Consider the following 22,353-nt stretch of genomic DNA (forward strand, 5'->3'; position numbering starts at 1 on the left):
TTTATTTATTAAAAAAAAAATCTAACCTGGAAATTTGTCTTCAAATGAGCTTAGTCTGTATTTATTCTATAATGACATATTTTGACTTGTTTCTATTACTCTGTTTCTATTTGTCATACCTCTTTTTTCCTTGTGATGTTTCATCGTATATTTCTTTCATTGGATTGATATGTATTTATTTTATTTCATATCCCCTTCCTCAAGTGGTTAAATCTTACATTCTATTTGTTTCTTTCTTTTTGGTAGTTTTCTTAGTATTTTTTTAAATTTTAAGATCTAATTGACTTTATTAAGCAATTCATGAATCCAGCAGCATCCCTTCTAGCAAGTAGAGGAAAGCTCTCTTCCTTACCATTTTTTAAAAAATGTTTATTTATTTTTGAGAGAGAGAGAGTGTGTGTGTGCAAGCAGGGAGGGGCAGAGAGAGAGGGGGACAGAGGATCGGAAGCAGACTCTGCACTAACAGCAGACAGCCCAATGTGGGGCTCGAACTCACAAAACATGGGATCATAACCTGAGCCGAAGTCAGACACTTAACCGAGCCAGCCAGGTGCCCCCTTAGCATTTTTAAAAAATAAGCTCTACACCTAACATGGGGCTTGAACTCACAACCCTGAAATCAAGAGTCACATGCTGTACTGATTGAGCCAGCCAGGCACCCCTCTTCCTTAGCATTTTTAATATACACATATAACAGGTTATTAAATGTGACTCTCAGTGTTCTGGGAATTTCATTAGAGAACAATAGATGTCAGATAAGTGATACAGGACATGCTAAGATTGTAAAGGAGATTTTTGTCACCCTTAGCTTATTGCCCTTTCAGGTCTAGATTTTACATGATTTCTTTAGAGAGAATGGTTGGTGTGCTTTGTGGTATTTCTTCTTCCCCCCCCTGCTCCTCTTCCTTGTCAGTCCAAGTGAGGTATATGTCAGAGAATCACTTCGGAGAACTTGATGGGTATCCCCTGGCATTTGGAGGTATGTAGGTTCCTGACTCATGCTTGGAAAAAAGTTTAAAGGTGTGTAAGCTTTCAGAGAGTGGGTCATAAGCCAGCTCTGTCCATGGAAGTGTCTGTTTCCAAGGTAATGAAGGGATCTCAGTTCTGGCTCCCTATCTCCTATGAGCCCAAGTCCTATGTCCTCTCTTTGTCAGAGCAACACTACCCTAGCTTCTAGCCATTACAATCATTTTGGGGTTCTGATAACTATACCTCCTCAGAACTATCACAGAGGCAGCTTTGCACTTACTTGCTTTTTTCTCCCCTCTTCATTGCTGGCTCCTGGAATTCAGCCTCTTGTTATCCACAATTTCTAGAAGTTCATAAGTGGGAGACTTTCAGGTTATTTTAGTCTGGCATCTGGCCAGAACCTGACATCTATTTTAACTTGTTGAGTATCTGCCTTCCATATTAGATAGTAAACTCCAGGCGGGCAGATAATCATTCTTGTTCCTCGCTTTATCTCCAGCTCTAGGTTGAGAGGCCTGGCATATAATGAACATCAAATAAACATTTGTTGAACATGTGAGTGACTTATATACATAAAGGCTTCAGTAGTAAAGTAGGATAGATATAATTAAGTCTAAAAACTGTATATACAACAATGAGCATCACAATGAAGAGAATTAAGGAAGGTGGGGCTCCTGGCTGGCTCACGTCCATGGAGCATGCAACTCTTCATCTCAAGGTTGTGAATTCGAGCCCCATGCTGGGTGCAGAGAGTACTTTAAAAAATAAAATCTTAATAAAAAAAGAAAGGGCGGGGGCGCCTGGGTGGCTTAGTCAGTTAAGTGGTTAAGCATCTGACTTCAGCTCATGATCTCATGGTTTGTGGGTTCAAACCCTGCATCAGGCTCTGTGCTGCCTGCTCAGAGCCTGGAGCCTGCTTCGGATTCTGTGTCTCCCTCTCTCTCTGCCCCTTCCCCTCTCACGCTCTGTCTCTCTCTCAAAAATAAATAAACATTAAAAAAAAATTTTTTTTAAAAAGGAAGGGTTGCAAAGCCAGGCTCGTGTATTCTTTCAACTGTGCTGCAACTGATTCACCTAAGCTCACCTGACAGCTTTCTTTTGCCACATTTTTTCCATTTCTAGACTTCCTAAAACTCCCACTCCACTCCTATCCTCTTTTAAAAATCAATTTTATTAGGTATAATTTACATCTAATAAAGTGGGCCCATTTTGAGTGTATGTTTCGATGACTTGTGACAAATTTGTGTACTCATATAACCACCAAGATATAGAAGATTCCATTCACTTCTACAAAAAGTCCCCTATTACCCTTTCTCAGGAATCTCCCAGTCTCTCAGACCCAGGTAACCACTGATCTGCTCTGTCCCTATAGGTCAGATTACTCTTTGCTAGAATTTCATCTAAATGGAATCATGTAGTACCTGTTCTTTTGTGTCTGGCTTCCCCTCACCAATGTTTTTGAGATTCATCCACATTGCTGCAAGTGTCAGTAGTTCATTGTCACTCCAATCTTTCTGAAATAAGAGAGGTTCTTCTACTCCTAATGCTTTTGCTTCTCCCCTTCTCTCACTTTCCCTGTTGCTCTTCCCTCTCTCAGTTCCCTCAATTTCCAGTCTCACATCAGATGTGATTAAGTCATGTTTACGTCCCACAGGTTCTGTGAGCCATGATGTCTGTAAAGTGCTGGAACGTCACAAAGATGGCACCGTCACCCAGACTTATTCCTGAGTGGAAGGACTTGAAACTCTTCGTAAATAATATGCTGAAGGATCTAAAGGTGACGTGTATGGGAGATCAGCACCTGGTGGGCTTGGACTAATTATCCCTGCCAGGGCAGCCTGTTCCTGGGCAGCATGTGAGCTCCTCCTTGGGAGGAGCTCTTCCATACCCCTAAACAATTCCTCCCTCTAAACTAAGATGATAACAATTAAAACACATTATGCTGGAAACAAAACAAAACAAAACAAAACCAAAAAGTGAGTTCACATGGATTAAACAAGCAGGAGATACCTTTGTCTTTACATGTCAAGGACCCATGTTCTTTTTCTTTCTTTTCGCTATCCTTAATATTTTAGCTTATCATCTTAAGGTTGCAGGACAGTTCCTGTACTTCCAGGTATCAGCTTTAAATTGCAAGTAGGTAGAAGAGAGAAGGTCAGAAAGTACAGAGCTGTGCCAGCCTTAGAGTGCTACAGTTGCCACTCTGTATTGCCAGAATTTCTGGGGCCATGATCACCCTGAACAAGAGCTGAGTTTTACTGGGATAGAAGGAGGAGGATTGATACACAGTAGGCAACAGTACTTCTAGGCACAGATACATTACTTGGGTTTAAGATAGTCTTTTAGAGTCTTCCTGAGAAAGCCCTTTATAGTGTTGAGTCAGTAAGTGAATCATTTGTACATAAAAGGAGGAGAGGAATGGTAATTAATGGAGTAAGGGGTTTGTAAATTAGCCTTCTGATTCAATGAAGAGGGATGGGAGATTGAGAGCTCAGATACCAGCATCCTTTCTCTCAACTCTGCTGCTGTCACTGAACCAGCAATGGCAGTGGAAGCTGTCTCCAGCATTGTGTTCTGTATTCTCCCAGAACACACAAAGATCTGAATATGACAAATATAAAGAGATTCTAAGTTGCCTCAGTATAGTCTCAGGTCCTTTGTGGATGCAGAGAAGCTTGGGGAGTTAGATTCATGGAGTACTGTTCAAGAGGCAGTATAGCACAAGCTATACTGCTGAGAAAGGGACCTCAGAAGTAGACTTATGAGCCTCGGTTTTGGCTGATCCCTACAAGGAGTTCAAGTCCTTATGTCCTAGATATAAACTCTGTTACTGGAAGATAGTGTATGTTGGACATGTCCTACTGTGTAACATGTTGAAAGACATATATCTTCCTTAATACACCACACACACACACACACACACACACACACACACACACACACACACACACCCTACGGGGTCAGAATACAGAATGTTAGAGCTGAAGCACTCCATGTTGTGAATAGCACACGTTTTCCTTGGATGCATATCGGAATAGTGAAAGAGGGACATGCCAAAGTGTCTAGCTCTGATGCCCACGTCATGGGCATTCTAAGTCTGTGAAGTACGAGTTTCCCATAGGCAGTGTATCATGAGTGTGACGCTGACAGGAGTGGTCCTTTGGGTGTAGGCAGGGACTTTGAAGAGTTGTTCCAACTGAGGTAGAGTATTTGCCAAGGTTGGATTGTTTTGTCTTACTCATATAGGATTGTATTCCTTTCTTTGGAAGTACTTATTTGTTTTGTACAGACATTTGTTAATTGTTTATGTAATGCCTGTTTCCCCCACTGGACTCTTATCTTTTTTTTTTTTTTAATTTTTTTTTTTCAACGTTTTTTATTTATTTTTGGGACAGAGAGAGACAGAGCATGAACAGGGGAGGGGCAGAGAGAGAGGGAGACACAGAATCGGAAACAGGCTCCAGGCTCCGAGCCATCAGCCCAGAGCCCAACACGGGGCTCGAACTCACGGACCACGAGATCGTGACCTGGCTGAAGTCGGACGCTTAACCGGCTGCGCCACCCAGGCGCCCCTGGACTCTTATCTTTTGAAAGCTAAGGCCATGTCTCTCTTGCTCAGCATCATATCCCCAGTGTGTGTCCTAGAACATACCACCCTTTCTCAAGTGTTCCTCACCTGAACCATGGAAAACAGATTTGAGGGGCTATTTTCTCATTTCTCTTAAGGATGATACATAACTAGTAACATTCTAGACACATAGGGGAGAAATTAATGCCTCATGTAGAATGGATACTTTAGGACATTAGGGCTTACTTCTTACGGAAACTTGGTTGAGAAAGGCTGGGAGGTACTTTGAATTAAGATGTGGGTGAGGGTGAGGGAGGGATGACTCCCCCAAATAGTGCTTTCCAGTGGTAGGGTAAATAAATGTTGGTTAATGAAAAAACAACAAATGTCTGCTAATCCTCAATAAATATTTATTAAATGAATGAGTGAGTGGCGACTTAGGCCTTTTAACAGGCCACTCTTCTCTCTCAGTCTGCTGAGAAACCAAAGAATGAGGTGATTGTACTGAGTGACTGGCCTGAGACTCTGTACCAGGAGCCTCACCATCCCCAGAGCAAGCCTTTCATCTGCTTCTACTCCATCAACATCAACTATTTTGTCTCCTTAAACTGGGTGGAACCAGATTCAAACCAAATACAGGTAAAGCTACCTCCCTTTTTTTTCCTCCTTCTTAATCCACTTTATATTCATCATACCTCAACTGTCCTCATCTCAGAATGATGAGGGGGATTCTGAGTTAGCTCATTTTAACATCTATCTCCGTTTCTCAATCTGACCTGGATGCAGTGATCTTTTTCACCTCTAGTTTCAGGTCCAGAGAATTCATATTCCTTAGAAAGCAGACTGAAGGCCAAGGAAAGAGCCTTAAGAATCATGTTTCTATCCCATACCCAAATCCTAGTATTAGGAAACTCCCAAAGTTAAGTTCTTTGGTCTTTCCTTAGTCTTACAAGAGGGAACAGCGATCTAAACATTCAACCCTTCATACCCCTTACTCTTGGGAGATCATCTGCCTCCATGGTCCAACTTTCATCTCTCATCCTCTTCTAGGCAGTACTTTGGATACAAAAGAAAGATACAGAAGCAGAAGGAACAATGGAGAAGATGATGTTTCGTGTGATGGATCAAGTACCACCCATTGAAGCAATGGTCCACACAGGTTCCTACCACATGTTAGTTGCTTACTGTGGTGACATGCACCTGTGGCTCTTTGGAGATCACCATCGAGCATTCATATCCCTGGGCACAGTGCCCTGTCGTTTCTTCATCAGCTGCCTCTGCTATGACCCGGAAACAGAGGTGTTGCTGTCTGGTACCTTGGGGGCTGTGGTTACCTGGCTTATCTTACCAAATGGCAGGGACCTCCAGATGGCACAAACAGTGCCCATGTCTGGTCATGAGCTTGTACAGGGCTTTTCCCTGAATGGCCCCGAGGGGTCTCTCCTGGCCCTTTGTGAGAATAAGGTAAGGGTCTTCACCCACCAGGGTCAGGGCCAGCTGAAAGAGGTAAGAAAGTTCACTCCCATAGGCAGTGGCTCTTCCATCACCTGCTCCTTCACTTGTGTCTCTCAGGGATATTTCTATGCTGGAAACAAGGATGGAGAGATCCATGCTTGGAGTCTAGACCAGGGTAACTTCCTCCACAGCTTCCAGGCCCATTCCTCATCAGTTATATGTGTTCACAGCCGGCCAGAGATCCACACCTTACTGACAGCAGGCCGAGAAGGCACAGCAAGGGAATGGAACCTTGCCGTTGGGAACTTGCTGCGGCAGCTGGAGATTGGTGAGGGGCTGCGGCAACTGCAGTTTATTGATAACACCACTTTTTTCTGCCAGACTACGCACGCTTTCTCACTGCACCACCTGCCTTATTTTTATAGCCTCTTCAATGTCTGTGGTTCTGCTCCTGAGCAGGTGCACCGGGTCTGCTGTGGCCGAAATTGGACTCGGATCCTGTGTGCCACTAAGGATGGTTTGTTGCGCTTCCTGTCTCCAGTGACAGGAGATCTCCTGGTTCTCACCTGGCCTCTGCTTGTCATGGATAAGGCTGTGGCTTGGGCCTATGACCCAGACAATGAGGAGCTCTTTGTGGCAACAGGCAGCTCAGAGGTGCTGGTGTTTGATGCAACGCGCTCGCCTTGCACAGCCAAGTATATGGTATGCACTTCAGTAAACTCTAGGGACAGAGTAAGTTGCCTGGCCTACGCACAGTCCCATTTGGGTATGGGCCTAGTAGGACTGATGTTCTGTGGGCATGACAGTGGCATTGTGAGAATCCTCTCCCACTATAGCTATGCCCGAATAGAAAAGACTGTTCATTCTGGGGCAGTTTTGGCCCTGTCTACCCTGGAAGGTCCCCAGGAAAACTCCTTGCTCTGTTCCTATGGCATGGATAATACTGTATACCTGACAGAAGCTTTGCTGTGGAAGAACAAGGTAATCCTGCAGTCCATAAGCAAAATTCTCTGTAGTTGCCCCCTACAACACGTGATACTGCTGCCGGGTTCTGTGGGTGCCATCACTGACAACCACTGCTGGCGTCTCTGGCACTATCAAGATTTTCTGCAATCTGCAGAATCAAAACAAAGCTCTGTGTTTGAAGAGACAAAATGCCTGCACCGGTGTGCCATCACTTCATTTGATGTCTGCTCCTCCCTGAAACTTTTTGTCACAGGGGGCATTGATGGCTCAGTCCGGATCTGGGACTTCCATGGTAGACTCATAACTGAGTTGGATTCAGCACTGCATTTTGGTCCACTCTGCTTTGCCAATAATCGGGGTGACCTGCTTTTGACTTTCAACCAGAGTCTTTACCTGGTATCATGCTTAAAATTGCTCCCTCCTGCTCGGCTGATTCACCTAGCTATCCTAAATAATGCAGATGAAGTACAAGAAGACCCTAAACTCTTTCTGCCTAGCTTCTTCTTTTCTTTTGAAATAGTACTTGTACCCAGATTTGTCTATCTTGGACAAGGGCTGCAGGAATTACAGGGGCTAGAGGCCCTTGTTAACAAACGGGTCATTGCCTTTGACAATACTGTGCCCCATGTTGTAGAGGAAGAGAGACGTATGCCTTCTCTGATTCAAGTGGAACCCAAATTACATTTTTTGGAGGATAAGGATATTGCTTTTTCTATTCCTGACCCCAAGCATAATCGTCCCCCACATGTGGTTCCTGCTCAACTACGGCTGGCTGGCTGGAATGGGTTGAACCCCTATCATAAACTGCATGGCTTCTTTGGTAAAGGGCGGCAATGGCCCTTTGCTCCTGATGGCTACATCCCCAACTCAGTTATCCGTGCCTGCCTTTGGCCTGACGGTACCCCAGTCTTCTTACGCCATGACCTGTACCCATCCTACCGAGATACAGACTGGGACATGACTGAACCCATCAGACGCCAGACACTGTCACCTATGCCTCTATCAGAAGAGAACATCTCGATGAGGAGAGAGAGGGATAAATCCAAGTGGTGGAAACGAACATTCTATGATGTTCTAACAAGCTTTATAAACCGAAATTGGGCAGGAAGAAAACTTGATGAAGGACTTCTAAATAATTTAATTGAGGCAATCCTCAGCCTCACAGTTTACTGTTCTATAGACCAGTACACGACATATATTAGTGCCCTGGCACAAATTTTTGCCACTTACCAAGTATCTCCAAGGTTGTGCTCTGAGACTGCCTGTCGCCTGCTGGAAGATACACTCCATCCCAACCCATGCATCCGTGAGCTAGCCTGGGAGGGGCTAGATATGCTTGGCATCATGAGCCATCTCTTTGCTGTTCCACTGAGTCTGGGATTGATGGACAGTGATGAAAATGTGCGGGCTAAGGCTTTGTACCTTATGATAAGAGTCACAGGCATCCAAAGTAAGAGCATGCTGGTAGGCCTGCTGAAGGAACAAGAAACCCTCCAAAAAATGCAGTAAGTTGTGTAGTGGCTTTCCCCCTTCTGTTTTTTCTAGCTCCTAACCTCCAGAATATGGTTGCTTATTCTCCTTTTCTATAACCTTTTCTATTCTTTTCCTCCCACTATGTTCTTTGTTTCTCTTTGCTTTTCTCCCCAGTGCTTACCCTTCTTCTGATCCTTAAGATTCCTCGAGACTCAAGTCTACAAACCTTCCAACCAAAAAAATATCTTTTATCTCCCTGATGACTTGATTCTTTGCTATCTTTGATTCTTTCTTCTTTACCAACCCTTTACTTCAGACTACTCTGTCCTAAATGGCCACTTTATCTCTGCCTCTTCAATTGTAATTTCTTCTTCTCCTCCTCCTCCTCCTTCTCCCTGTCTTCCTTTCTTCCTTCCCTCCTCTTCCTCCTTCTTCTTCAAATCTAGTTTTATCACTGGCTTGGTATCATCCTTTTTTCCTCTTGACTTTTATAGGCGGGAACTTATTGGAGAAACCTCTCTGGACCAGCTGCTGGGGATCCAAGCTAACGACATCCAGTGCCTGCTTACACGGGTGGAGCAGCAGCTGAATGAAAACCTGACCTTGTCACACAGAGACCAACAACCTCCTTTTTCTTTAGACATATCAATGGATGGTGTACCTGAGACCTTTGTCAAACGAACATTCATACCTGAAGAGATCACCAAACGAAAGAAAAGAATGACATATGTTCAAGAGAAGAGAGAAAGTCTTAGTATGTATGGGGTAATAAATGGGGTATATTTGGGGCCCACCTTAGGACACCAAAAGACAGGGTCAGTAAGGCCAAGATATCTAAAATGGGGATACCTGGGTGGTTCAGTCGGTTGAGCATCTGACTTCAGCTCAGGTCATGATCTCGTTCGAGCCCTGCGTAGGGCTCTCTGCTGTCAGCACGGTGCCCACTTCAGATCCTCTGTCCTCCTCTCTCTTTCAAAAATAAATAAACATTAAAAAAAAGATATCTGAAATTATATCAGTGGGAACATAATTACGTAGAGATTCTTTTCCATAGAAAGTAACCTTCCTGGGAAGGAAACACATATACCACAACAAATAGCAAGGTCTTATTTCTTCAGGATATGGAAGCTGGGATAAAATGACAAGCATTTCTGTGCCATAAAGCCTCAGTCCTCTTTGCCTCTGTACTTCTTATGGAAGTTCATTGAACTGTATATTACAAAGGATACCACTCAGGGCCTCTGTTTTTTCTTAAATATTTTCCTCAATATCTCTGCAGTTAAAAAGGACCTGAGAGTTTCCAGAAAGAAGAGGGAGACCGAGCTTGTAAAATTTAGCTCTATGTTGGTGCCTTCAGAGGATGAAGGTGAACAGAGAGAGGCCAAGAAATCAGAGCTAATTGACACTGAGGATGTTGCCTTAGAGCCAGAGCTGCCACTAAGTACTTTCAGCCCAGCCAAATCTGAAGAGGTTGCTGAATCAAAGGAGGTCATGACAGAAGCTACAGAAGCTATGGAAGCCACAGAAGAAGGAAGAGGCCACATGGCAGTCACAGAGGCAGTGGAAGCCACACAGATTATGAAGGCCATAGATCAACATGACATGAAAGATTATGGAGAGATATTCCCTAAGCTGGAAAGACAAGAACTCATGAAAAGACTCTGGGAAAGGGCAGTGGAAAAAAGCCATGAAAAAGTAGCTGCGAAGTTGAAACAGAAGGAAAATTTGAAGGATATTTCAAAGACGACTGCAGAAGAGCCCAAAGAAAAAGTCATGCAGATTGCTGAGCAAGAAAAAGATACAAGGAAGAAACTTGGAAAGGGTGGCCAAGGTTTGGCTGGTGCCCCTGGACACACGGGTGAATCAGACACCAGGTCTTGGCGGAATGACATTTGCTATCTTGCCACTGCAAGGATAGCAAGTTCCCATCCAGGAATGTTAAGGGATCTGGGTCAAGAATTGGTGGACTTGGCTCGGGTGATTCTTGCTCCCCAAGAGCCCAGTTGGGATCTATTCCAAGAGATCTGCCCCCTTTTAAAGGACTCCTCAGAATTGGAGGAAAGAGTGGTAGAAGAACCATCCACTATAACAGAAAAGGTGGATAAAGAGATTGTGGAGGAAGAAGTGACAGAGTTGGGAAGACAAAGGGGAAAAGAAGCATTAGAGAAGGACAAGGCATTTTCTCAAGTCAAGAAAAAGAAAGTTGCTTTCTTAGATAAACTAGCCTTACAGAAAAGGAAATTAAAAAAAGAAGCACGGGGACTGGCCAGGCAAGATGGGAAAATAGCTGAGGAAGAAAGGAAACTGAGTAAGCCAGAGAAGAAATTAATTCAGGGTAAGGAGAAACTGATCCAGGATATGAAGAAACTGACTCATCAGAAAGAAAAAATAGCTTGGGAGGAAAAACTACTGGCTTATCCACAAAAGACATTAACCAAGGAAGAGCAGAAGTTAGTTTCAGGAGAAAAGAAAGATACTGGAAAAGGGAAAAAACGACTAGGGGAAAGAAAGAGAGTGACCCAGAAAGAGGGGAGGGCAGCCCTGAAAAGGAGTAAGTGGGACTGGGAGAAGATTATGATGGCCCATGAAGAAGACATGTGGCCCCAGGAAGAGGTGTTGCCTGTCTGGGGAGAGAGGAAATTGTCCCAGGAAGAGGAAGAGCTGGGTGAGGAAGACGAGGAGCTGAGTGAGGAAGAGGAGGAGCCCTGTGAGGAAGAGAAGGAGTTCAGTGAGGAAGAGCCAAGTGAGGAAGAAGAGGAACTGGCCTGGGATGAAGAACTAATTCTGGACTTAAAGAAACAAGTTAAAGGTAGGAAGAAAAAGTCCCACAAAAAGAAGAAACACATTCAAGGTATAGAGAAACATGTTGAAGAAGTGGTCCAGAAAAGGGGGGAATTAGCCCAGGAAGAGGAACATTTGTCTAGCAAAGAGGAGGGACTGTCTGGGGAAGAAGAAAAACAGGCATCAGAAAGGGGCAGCTTGGCAGAGCAAGAAATTAAATTGACCACAGAGAAGAATAAATGGTTAAAAAAGAAAAAAGAGGCCTATAAAAAGAAACAAATCCAAGAAAATGAAAAACAAGTTGGGAAACAGGAGAAAGAAGACCAGAAAGAGAGGCAGGCTAGTAAAGAGGAGAAAAAAGCCAAGGACAGACAATTATCCTGGGAAAGAAAGAAACTGGGCCTAGGGCAAGAGGAGAAGCAGGGGGAAAAGGAGAGAAGGGCCCAGAAAGAGGAGAAAACGACTGAGAAGAAGAAGCAATGGGCCTGGGAAAAAAAGAAAGCAGACTCAGGAGAGGAGGAAAAAGCTGGGGGGATGAAGAAATGGTCACAAGAAGAAAAGAAACAGGCCCGGGAAGAAAAGAGACGGGATCAGAAAGAGGAAAAAATGGCTCAAAAAGTGGAGAAACAGGCTGAGGATAAAAAACAATGGGCCAGAGAAAAGATGAAACTGGTCCCAGAAGAAGAGAAAAAGATAGAAGAAATTGAGAAAGTGTTCCCTCAAAAAGAGAAACGGGCCATGGTGGGGGAAAAACAAGCTAAGAAAGAGGAGAAATGGGTTGGGAAAGACAGGAAAGCCACTGACAAAAAAGAACAACAGACCCACAAAGAAGAGCAACTAGCCCTACAAGAGCAGATACAGGCCCAAGAAGAGAGAATATGGGGTCAGAAAGAGGAGAAAGAGAGCGATAAAAAAAAACAACGGGCTTGGGTAAAAGAGAAAATTTTTGTAGAAAGGGAGGAACACGCTGGTGAAGTGGAGGAAAATGAGGAAAAAGCATTGAAGAAAAGACTGACCCAGAAAGACAGTGAATTGGCCAAGGAGAAGAGGCATATAGCTAAGAGAAAAAAAGCAGTAGCCAGAAAGGGGATTGGCATAACTAAGAGAAAGAAAAAAACTAAGGAAGAGAAAGAAGTTGTGGAAGAGAGGGAATTGGCCTATGACATTAGGATCAAGGAGATGGGTGTTGCCAAGAAAAAAAGGAAAAGAACCAAAGAGGGGAGAATACAGGCAGTGAGGAAACTGGATATGGAGAAAGGGATTTGTTCTGAAGACAAAGAGGCTAGTTCCAGGTTAAAAGATATAAGGAAGAAAGAGAGTAACCTGTCCAGGATCCTGGCTAAAACAGTTAGAAAAATGAGTATAGTGCTACCAGAAGAAACAGAAATATGTGAGGAAGAGAGATCATTCATGACAGGGAAGAGTGAAATGGATAGCCAGAAGTGGGAATTTTTTAAGGAACAGGGGGAAATAATGAAAAGAGAAGGAGCTGGGTCAGGAAGAGGGAAAAGTAGAAGATGATAGGCTGGCCACCAAAGAGAGAACACTGACTGATGGAGAGAGCTTGAAGGAGAACCGAAAGTTACTACAGAAGGTCCAGGGAAAGATACTATTAGATAGAGTCCAGGTAGAGAGTATATTAAAGGAAGTCCAGGAACAAAATATGTTAGGAAAAAAGCAGCTAAAGAAACTTCTGAGGAGAATTGAGAAGAATAAACTAAAAAAGACTCCGCTGAAGTGGTTATTAGAGAATATCAGAGATACTCTGTTTGAAGGCTTATCTGAGAGTTTTATTGGGAAGGAAATAAAGGAAGGTCCAACTAAGAAGGGGAAAGAGGAGGAGAGCATTACTGAGGAAGAAAAGGAAGGGATTCTGCCCAGGAAGGAGAAAGGGAAATATGTGATTAAGAAGAAGAAAAAGAAGGTAAGCCTGAGTGAAGAGAAATTGAAGGAGAATTTGGCTAAGAAGCATAAAAAACAAAGTTCATCCCAAAGAAGGAGAAAGGGAAAGAGGTTGACTCAAGAGAATGAGAGGCTGAGTAAGAAGAAAGAGGGCCCACATGAGGAGGAGAGCCTGGATGAGGAGGAGGAGAGCCTGAGTGAGGAGGAGGAGAAGGAGAGCTTGAGTGAGGAGGAGGAGAGCTTGAATGAGGAGGAAGAGGAGAGCCTGAGCAAGGAGGAAGAGGAGAGCCTGAGCCAGGAGGAGGAAGAGGAGAGCCTGAGCCAGGAGGAGGAAGACAGCCTGAGCCAGGAGGAGGAGGAGAGCCTGATCCAGGAGGAGGAGGAGAGCCTGAGCCAGGGGGAGGAGGAGAGCCTGAGCCAGGAGGAAATGGGGAAGATAGAGAAAAGGGAGAAGGAGGAGGAAAGACAGAAGGATGGGGAGAGCAGACTTATGGAGGTGATACTCCCAGAAGAGGGAGTATTGAAAACAGAGCTCTCCAAGGAGGAAGTGAGCTTATCAAAGCTAACAATAGAAGATGAGTCTCTTGCTGAGAAAAGAAAAGGTACAACTAGAAGGAAAATGACTTTTAAGAAAGAAAGATTGCTTGATGGAAAGAGAGATCCCACACTTAGGGATAAAGTCATGTGGCCAACAGTTCTGAAAAGCCCCTTCAAAATGCCACTCCCAGTAGCTCTGGAAAAGCAGAGAATGCCCAGGAAAGTGTTAGGGGATCATTTAGATTTGAAAGGTCAGGAAAGTCAACTTCTTGGAGCACACCCTGAGACAAGTTCTTGGAGAAGACAAGAGGATGTGCTCTTGGAGAAAGCTAGGGGTATGTTTTTACAAGGGAGGGGAACAGGCTTCCAGGCCCAGATCCCAGAAGGCCTCCATAGGCCAGAGTCCCATTTATCTGATATGATCAGGAAACCACAGAAATCTGAACATAGACCCAAAGGTGACATGTGGAAGTGGTTCTTGAAGTCCCAGGATTTGCCAATGGGGAAAACTGAGGGCCAGGTCGTAGGCCCAGCCCTAGCCTCAGCCCCATCCCTTACTTCTGCACCAGCTGAAAGGCCATGCTACTCAGAAGCAAGCTTCTCAGATGAGGACTGGATTAACAATGCCTTAATAAGGCTGGAAGCAGGAGAGCAGCTTTCCAGGAACAGTTTCCATCGACTGCACCAGCTCCTCAGAAACCTCACTTCAAAGGGATACTTGAAATGGATGCGTCTATACAATCTTAAAGCCATTGCTAAACACTTCAGGAAGAACCTAGAAGTAAGTCATGCAGACATATCACAACCCTATAAGGATGTTTTGAGTCCAGTGCACTTAAAAGGGATCCCTCCAATTAGAAGAAAAGAAAAATGGAGCCGGCTAGAACCATTCCCTGTTGTTGAAGCAGTGTTACCATTGGCTGCCACAAGGCCTCAAACCCCACACCGTCTCAGTTGGCCTCTCTTAGATGAGTCCTACAGGAAGAAGCAGGCACAACAGTTATCTTCTGCTGTTAAGCAGATGTTGAACCTTTATCCAGTAAGAAAGGATGTTCCTACAACTGTCTATCCCTCTGTGGATATAAAATCCCTGGACTTGATATTCCAGAAAGACTTCCAGGTCTTGAGGGAGAAAGGAGAGCTCCCCAAATTTCACAAGGCAGAGAAGGAAGCACTGCCCATCCCTTCACCAGTATTCCCATCAACCACCAAGAGGATTCAAGTCCCAAAGGCTATAAACTGGCATCTTTTAGGAGAACCTTACAGGAGTGCTCGGGTACAGCAGTTATCCAATGCCCTCAAGGAGATGGAAATGCAACACTTTTATCCTATCGCGCGTGAGATTTTCACAGGTGCCCATGACTCTGTGGACAAACAAACTCTAGCATTGATGTTTCAGAAGGATCTCAGAGCTTTTAAGGGAAAAGACAGGCCCCTCACATTGCCCAAGTTGAAGAAGGCGCAGCCCGTCTCTAAGAAAAAGGAAAAGCTGCCTCAATGGGAGACATTTGTGGCACTCTACTATGTTTTGCGGACATTGCAGCAACGATATGCAAAAGACCGCACTGCTTGGATGGAACAGTTTTACCAACTCATGGATCTGTACCAATTTAAGTCCCCCCAAATCCAGAGGCTCCTACTACAGTTGCTGCAGAGAGAGGCACTCCAACCTCAAGAGACCATCTATAAAAATGCCCTGAAAGCCAAGGAGCTGGTACTTGGTGAACGGTTGTTCTGTGGCCTGTTTTGTGGTCATTCTTGTGCCCCTGCAGGTCCTCTCAAGTTCCATGATGTTGTACCTCTGCCTGGGAAGAGCAAGGTGCATACTATCCAACCTGTGGGCATTGCCCAGTATGGGTTCCTAGAACTTGCCTGGAAAAGTCTACCACAAGTCAGTCCTTACCTTACTGAGAGGCTGCCCAACATCTCTACTCCAACTCTATGATTTGGCCTAACATTAGGACTTTGGGGCCTTGCTGGGAAATAAGCCTGGCCATAGATTTTAAGCCTCCTGTACCCACTTCAAGGTGGGCCTAAACAAGTATTGGTATTCATTTGGCTCCAGAAACCTGCTACCTTGTACTGAATAAAATGACATTTCTCATTTGTAACAAACATTTTGATTTCTCTTTCTTCCCCAGCCTAGGATCCCCATAGAAAGTAGATAGAGAAAACAGAGAAAACAGATTTGTCCTCACAGGACTGATTGTTTTTTGTCAGTGGGTACATCCTTTGGAGGGTAGGGGCCAGCATTTGATCAACTTTTGATAGAAAAGTCTGTCCTGGAACTCTTTTTTTCTTTGGTTAGTATTTCCTCCCTCAAAAGTTCCTAGGAGGAGAGTGTCTGGTGCAGCTGGGCTTTTATTTATTTAGCATTAATCTGAGAGGAAGCAGAGAACACCCATAATTTTTCCCCTTCATAAACTTTGATCTGTAGTTCCTGAACATCTTTAAGCCTTAGTGTTCTCATCTACATAATGGGGAAATAGAGTGAAATAATGATTAAGAATGCCAACTTTGAATTCAGAAAAACTCTCATTCCAGTTCTTTTTCTGCCATTTATTGGCTCTTTAATCTTAGCTTTTGGTTTCCTCAAAGTATAATGGTGATAGTAACAACTACCTTAGTGAAACACTTAACAGAATTCCTGGAATACAGTTCTCTCTCCCTCCCTTTCCCTCTCTCTCTCTCTCTATCATAGGTAGCTATTTTAATGGGAGTTAAGTGTGTGAATAAGAATGTGGGTTATAAGATTCAAACAGGATTTGAATCCCTGCCTTTCAATTTGACGTATAATCTTGAGCCAGTGATTTCACCTAGGCCTCAGCTTTTTTTTATTTTCAATTGTTTATTGTAAGCCTCAGTTTTATCATGTGCAAATGAGGCTCATTGTGAGGCTCAAGTGTGATTCTGGCTACACCCATTTTAGTGTATTGGGCTAAAGGAGGTGCCTGGGACCTCAAGAGTTTGAGGATACCTTGAGAAAGGGAACAGAGCTCAAGGAGACAGTCTGCAAGAGTAGGGGAGGAGTTCAAGCACAAAGGAGGTGCTTGGAAGCCCAAGAGATCTTGGGCATCAGAAATCAGACTGCTGAGGGAAGTGACAAATTCTGAGGAAAAAAAAAAGTTTGGGAGTCCAGATCAGAAGCTTGGGAGTAAGAGACAGATCTCAGGGGAGAGGTCTGAGAGCCCAAAGGGAACAGCTGGAGTTGACAATGTACAGAAGCTAAGAAGTCCTGGGAACAGATCCCATGTTCAGCAAAGGCATAAAAGTGATGAGCAGAAGAAGCAGATTTTGAGGTTAGAGGAGCCAGGAAGCCCTTGAAGGAGCCAGAGCTCAGGGGAGCTTAAGAGAGCTCTGGAAGCTTAAGAGAGGTGCACAAAGTGCAATGGGGAAGGGTAGGAGAAAAGGGAAGAAACAAAACTTTGAGAAGACTGCAAGCTTCCAGGGAAGGAACTAGACCCCAAAAAGCAGTCTGCAAGGTCAGAATAAGTTGAATAATTCCAAAGATTTAAAACATATACTTACACATGGGGGAATTCCCTCCTGTGAAACAATAAATTATATATAGATGTTTTTTGCTTCTGGCTCCTGCTAATATTTGGTCTTTGACCCTTGTTTCTGACACAGAACTCCTAAGTCCCTTGGAATCTCCTGGGAGATAGGAAACTCTTTTTGTTCTAATGAGATGATTCTTGGTGGGCTCTTAGAAAGGGGCTGGTCACTAGAAAGACCAAGCCATGTATAGAAGCTTGGGGCTTTCAGCCACCTCTCCCATTCTCTAAATAAGGGCTGGAGATTGAGTTAATGATCAGTCATGCTACATGATGGAGCCTCCATAAAACCCCCAATGTGTGGGGTTCAGGGAGCTTCCAGGTTGGTGAACACATCTATGTGCCAGAGGGTGGTGCACCTGAACTCCATGAGGCAGAAGCTCCTTCACTTAGGCACCCTACCAGAGCATCCCCGATGTATCTCTCTGGCTGTATGCTTTAACATATTCTTCATAATAAACCAGCAATAGTAAGTAAACTGTTTTCTTGGGTTCTGTGAGCTGTTGTAGCAAATTATTGAACCTGAGGAGAGGATTGTGGGAGCCCGTGAATTCTATCCAAGTCAGACAGTTCTGGGTAACCTGGGTACCAACTACTGGCGATTGGGGTCTGAAGCAGAGGGCAGTCTTGTGGGACTGAGACCTTGGGGGTCTGTGCTTACTCTGGTTAGTGTCAGAATTGAACTGCAGGACACCAAGTTCATATTGGAGAATTGGTCTGTGTGGGGGAAAAAACCACACATCTGATGTCAAAAGTGTTGTGTGAGTAAGAAGACAGCCCCCCCCCCATCAAATATCTCCTCAAATATCCTATGTATTTCCAGAAGAGGGGGAAAACAAGATGAAAAGTATTAAATTGTGTTTACTGTAAGGAAAACCGTTAATAGTTTACTAAAAGGTTTGCTACAGCAGGGAAATGAAGAAATTTGTTTTCCTTAAACACTAGGGAATTTTGCCAAGCTTTTTACAATCCCAGAAATAATAGAGCCATATAGAAGAAACTAAGCTTGACTTATTTATATCAGAACAACTTTAAAAATAATTTTTAAATGTGGTAAATTATACGTAACAAAATTTACCAGTTTAGCCATTTTCAGTGTACAGTTTAGTGCATTAAATACATTCACATTGTTGTGCAACCACCAGTGTCCATCCAGAGAATGTTTTTCACCTTACAAAATTAAAACTCTGTTCTCAGGGGCACCTGGGTGGCTCAGTCAGATAAGTGTCCAACTTTTTTTTTTTTTTAATTTTTTTTATGTTTATTCATTTTTGAAAGACAGAGACTGAGCACAAGCAGGGTGGGGTGGAGAGAAAGGGGGGCACAGAATCTGAAGCAGGCTCCAGGCTCTGAGCTGTCAGCACCAGAGCCCGACGTGGGGCTCAAGCTCACAAACCGTGAAATCATGACCTGAGCCAAAGTTGGACGCTCAACCCACTGAGCCACCCAGGTGCCCCAATAAGTGTCCAACTCATGATTTTGGCTCAGGTCATGATCTCATGGTTCATGAGATTGAGCCCCACGTTGGGCTCTACACTGAGAGCTTGGATCCTGCTTGGGATTCTTTCTCTTCCTCTCTCTGCCTGTCCCCTATTTGCATGTGCTTGCTCTCTAGCTCTCTCAAAAGCAAAAAAAAAAAAAAAAACAAAACCCAAAAAACCGTTCCCATTATATAATAACTCCCCATTCTCCCTACCCCACCGCTCCAGCTCCTGGCAACTATCATTCTACTTTCTGTCTCTGTGAATCTAAGTACTTGATATGAGTGGAAACTTAAAAGTATTTGTCCTTTTGTGACTTATTTCACTTAGCATAGTGCCTGTCTTCAGGGTTCATCTATGTTGTAGCAGGTGTACAATATTCCATTGTATGTATAGACCACATTTTGTCCATCCATTTATCTGTTGGTGGGCACTTGGGTTGCTTCCACCCAAATTTTGGCTATTGTAATGCTGCAGTGAACATGGGTGTACAAACCTCTCTTCAAGATCTTAAAATTGTTTTTGGTATATACCCAGAAGTGGAATTGCTGGGTCATATGGAACTTCTATTTTTTTTTAGAAATGGTCAGCTGGTATAATTTTAAAAATACCATTAGGGTCCATTCTAGTGATTGTCTTCTGACTTTCTGCAGTAATCTAAATCTGTGTTTCACAAACTTTGAAATAAAGTATAAGGCTCCTTATGTGTATTTAAAATTTTGTTTTATTTTAAACATTTAAATTATTTTATTGAGGTGTAATTAACATGCAGTGAAAGGTACAGCCATTAAACTTTCAGTTCGATGAGTTTTGACAACTGTATACACCCTTGTAACAACCACACAAACCAAAGTAAAGTATTTCCAAATGGCCCTTTCCAGTTCTTTTGTGCCCTGTTCCAGTCACTTTTCCAACTCCCTCCTTCAAGGTAACCACTCTTTTATTACCTTTAGTTTTTCCTGTTCTTGCACTCCATATAAATGGAATTATAAAGTATGTAAACTCCTGTTTGGGGCTTATTTTGCTTAACATATTTTTTGAGACGCATCTATATTGTGCATATTAGTTTTTCCTTATTGTATGAACACACCATGATTTATTTATTCTCATGTTGATGGATGTTTGAATTATCTCCAGGTAGATGTATCATGAATGAGGCTGCTATGAACACTCTTGGATAAGTGTTACTATGGATGTTTTCATTTCTTTTGGGCAAATACTTCAGGATGGAATTTAGGTTTATGAGAATATTTTCCCAAAGAGGTATCACTTTATACTCCCCAACTCTATTTATGAGCATTCCAGTTGTGCCACATACTTGCCAACATTTCACGTTGTCATGTTCTTTTATTTCTAGTAGGCATAGATAATTTTCATGGGCATAGGTATTTCATTGTGACTTAGTGCTGATTAAGTTGTGTTGACCCCATTGCTTCTCGGCCTTTTGGCTAAGAACAAGTGAAGTTGTGTTGACCCCTTTTTTCTAGCACTTATTGGCCATTTTTATATCATTTGTGAAGTGTCTAAGTCATTTGTGCCCCACCCCTTTAAATTGGGTTGTCTTTTTATTTTGATTTAAAGATGTTCTTGTCTATTACCAATGTTTTATGATGAGCAGATATATTTTGATGAAGTTCAACATATCATTTCTTTCATGGTTAGTGCATTTTGTGTCCTGTTCAAGAAAATTTTGCTTTCTCCAACCAAAATGATAAAGATATCCATCTATGTTTTCTTCTAGAAACCTTATGGTTCTGGGTTTAACATTTAGCTCTATGATCTATCTCTAATTTGTGTGTATGGGGTAAGATGCCAAGTTTCAATCTTCTTTCCCACAGAGATAGCTAATTGTTCCAAATATCATTTGTTAAAACTTTCTCATTGACTTGCACTGGTTCTTCTGTCAAAAATTAATTGACAGTAATTATTTCAGGGCTCTGTTCCATTGATACATTTGTCCTTAAATCAATGGCATACTACCTTCATTATTTTTGACTGGTAAGATCTGGTAGTGTCTTCCAATTTTGCTTTTTTTTTAAATATTATTTTCTCTCTCCTAGATCCTTTGCATTTCCATATAAAATTTCAAATCAACTAGTAATTTCTTCAAGAAAGGCTGCTGGAATCTTTGAAAGGGGTTGCATTAATTTCATAGATTTAGGAAGAATGGACATTTTAAGAATATTGAACCATCCAGTGAACATGGAATCTCCCCCACTTGTTTAGGTCTCCCTTGATTTATCCTAACAATAGTCAATTAGTTTTCAAAATAGAGATCATAACACATCTTTTAGGCAGATTTAATCCCTAATAATTTGATGATTTTGATGTTATGGTAAATGGCATTGTTCATTTCATTTTCCAATTGTTGGTAGAATATAGCAATATAGTTGAATTTTGTATATTAACCTTATATCCTAGGAAGTTGATAAACTCATTAATAATATTCTAAAAATATTCTAGAGTTATTTTCATATGTAAGCACGTTATTTGCAAATAAAAGTTTTATATCAGTAAGCAGAGGACACTTGCTGTCAGTCAAGACAGAGAGACCCAATTTGGAGATTTGTCATATCACCATCATTTTTTTGTTTACTTAGCTACTTAGCTTTTTAAAGAATTAAATTCTTCAACTTATAATTGCTTTAAAAAAGTTTTATTTCATCTTTTCTCATATTTATTCTTTTTATTATAATGTCACACTGGCTAGGACTTCAAATATGATGTTGAATACAAGTGAGAACAGGCATTCTTACATTATTCCCAACCTTAGGGGAAGGTGTTCAAAAGTTCACCATTAAATATGTTAGCTGTATGTTTTCCTACATTCCTTTTATCAGGCTGAGGAAATTCCTTTCTGTTCTTAGTGTGCTGAAAGCTTTTATCATGAGGGTGTTGAATTTTTGTTGGTAAACTTTAACAGAAAAGTTGTGAAGATAGCAGAGATTGTTCCCATAAACCACACACCCAGTTTTCCCTATTGTTATCTTACCTTATTATGGTACACTTGTCACAATTAATGAACCGATACTGATAAAGTATTAACCTGATAACATTTTTCAGATTTCCTTAATTTTTACCTAATGTCTTTTTTTTTTTTTTTTTTTCTGTTCCTGTATCCCATCTAGGACACCATGTTACATTTAGTTGTCATGTTCCCTTAGGTTCTTCTGGCTGTGACAATTTATCAAACTTTCTTTCTTCTGATGACCTTGGAAGTTTTGAGGAATACTAGTTAGGAATTTTGTAGAATGTCCCTCCCATGAGAGGCTGATTTGTCTGATATTTTTCTCAATTGTGGGTTAATGGGTTTGGGGGGAGGAGGAAGACCACAGAAGTAAAGTACCATTCTCACCAAATCAAATCAAGTAGAATACTACAGACATAAAATTTCACTGATGAAGTTAACTTGATAACCTGAGGCTATATATGTCAGATTTTTCCATTGTAAAGTTAATTCTTTTTTCCCGTTTCCATACTGTGTTATTTGGAATGAAGTCATTATGCACAGCCCACATGCAGGGAATGGAGTTTTTATAATGCACGTTCTTGAGGGTGGAGTTATCTACATACATTATTTGAAATTCTACTGCATGGGAGATTTGTTTATTCTCCTCCATTTACTTATTAAACCATTTATTTACATCATGTACTTCTGGATATTTAC

The 22,353-nt window shown here is 42.4% G+C and overlaps 1 protein-coding gene across 1 annotated transcript; it reads left to right on the forward strand.

Annotated features, from left to right (window-relative positions):
• The first annotated feature begins 2,644 nt into the window (after nt 1-2,644).
• LOC109256549 (WD repeat-containing protein 87-like) lies at nt 2,645-15,766 on the forward strand. The gene is given in 6 exon segments (XM_053906024.1): nt 2,645-2,746; nt 5,009-5,176; nt 5,588-8,463; nt 8,926-9,185; nt 9,711-12,733; nt 12,735-15,766. Coding segments are annotated over 6 exon segments (9,267 nt in total). The 5' UTR covers nt 2,645-2,668; the 3' UTR covers nt 15,597-15,766.
• The last annotated feature ends 6,587 nt before the right edge of the window (nt 15,767-22,353 follow it).

The sequence above is a fragment of the Panthera pardus genome, unplaced genomic scaffold, assembly GCF_024362965.1.
Source record: "Panthera pardus isolate Hobbes unplaced genomic scaffold, ASM2436296v1 HiC_scaffold_18, whole genome shotgun sequence".
NCBI lineage: Eukaryota > Metazoa > Chordata > Mammalia > Carnivora > Felidae > Panthera > Panthera pardus.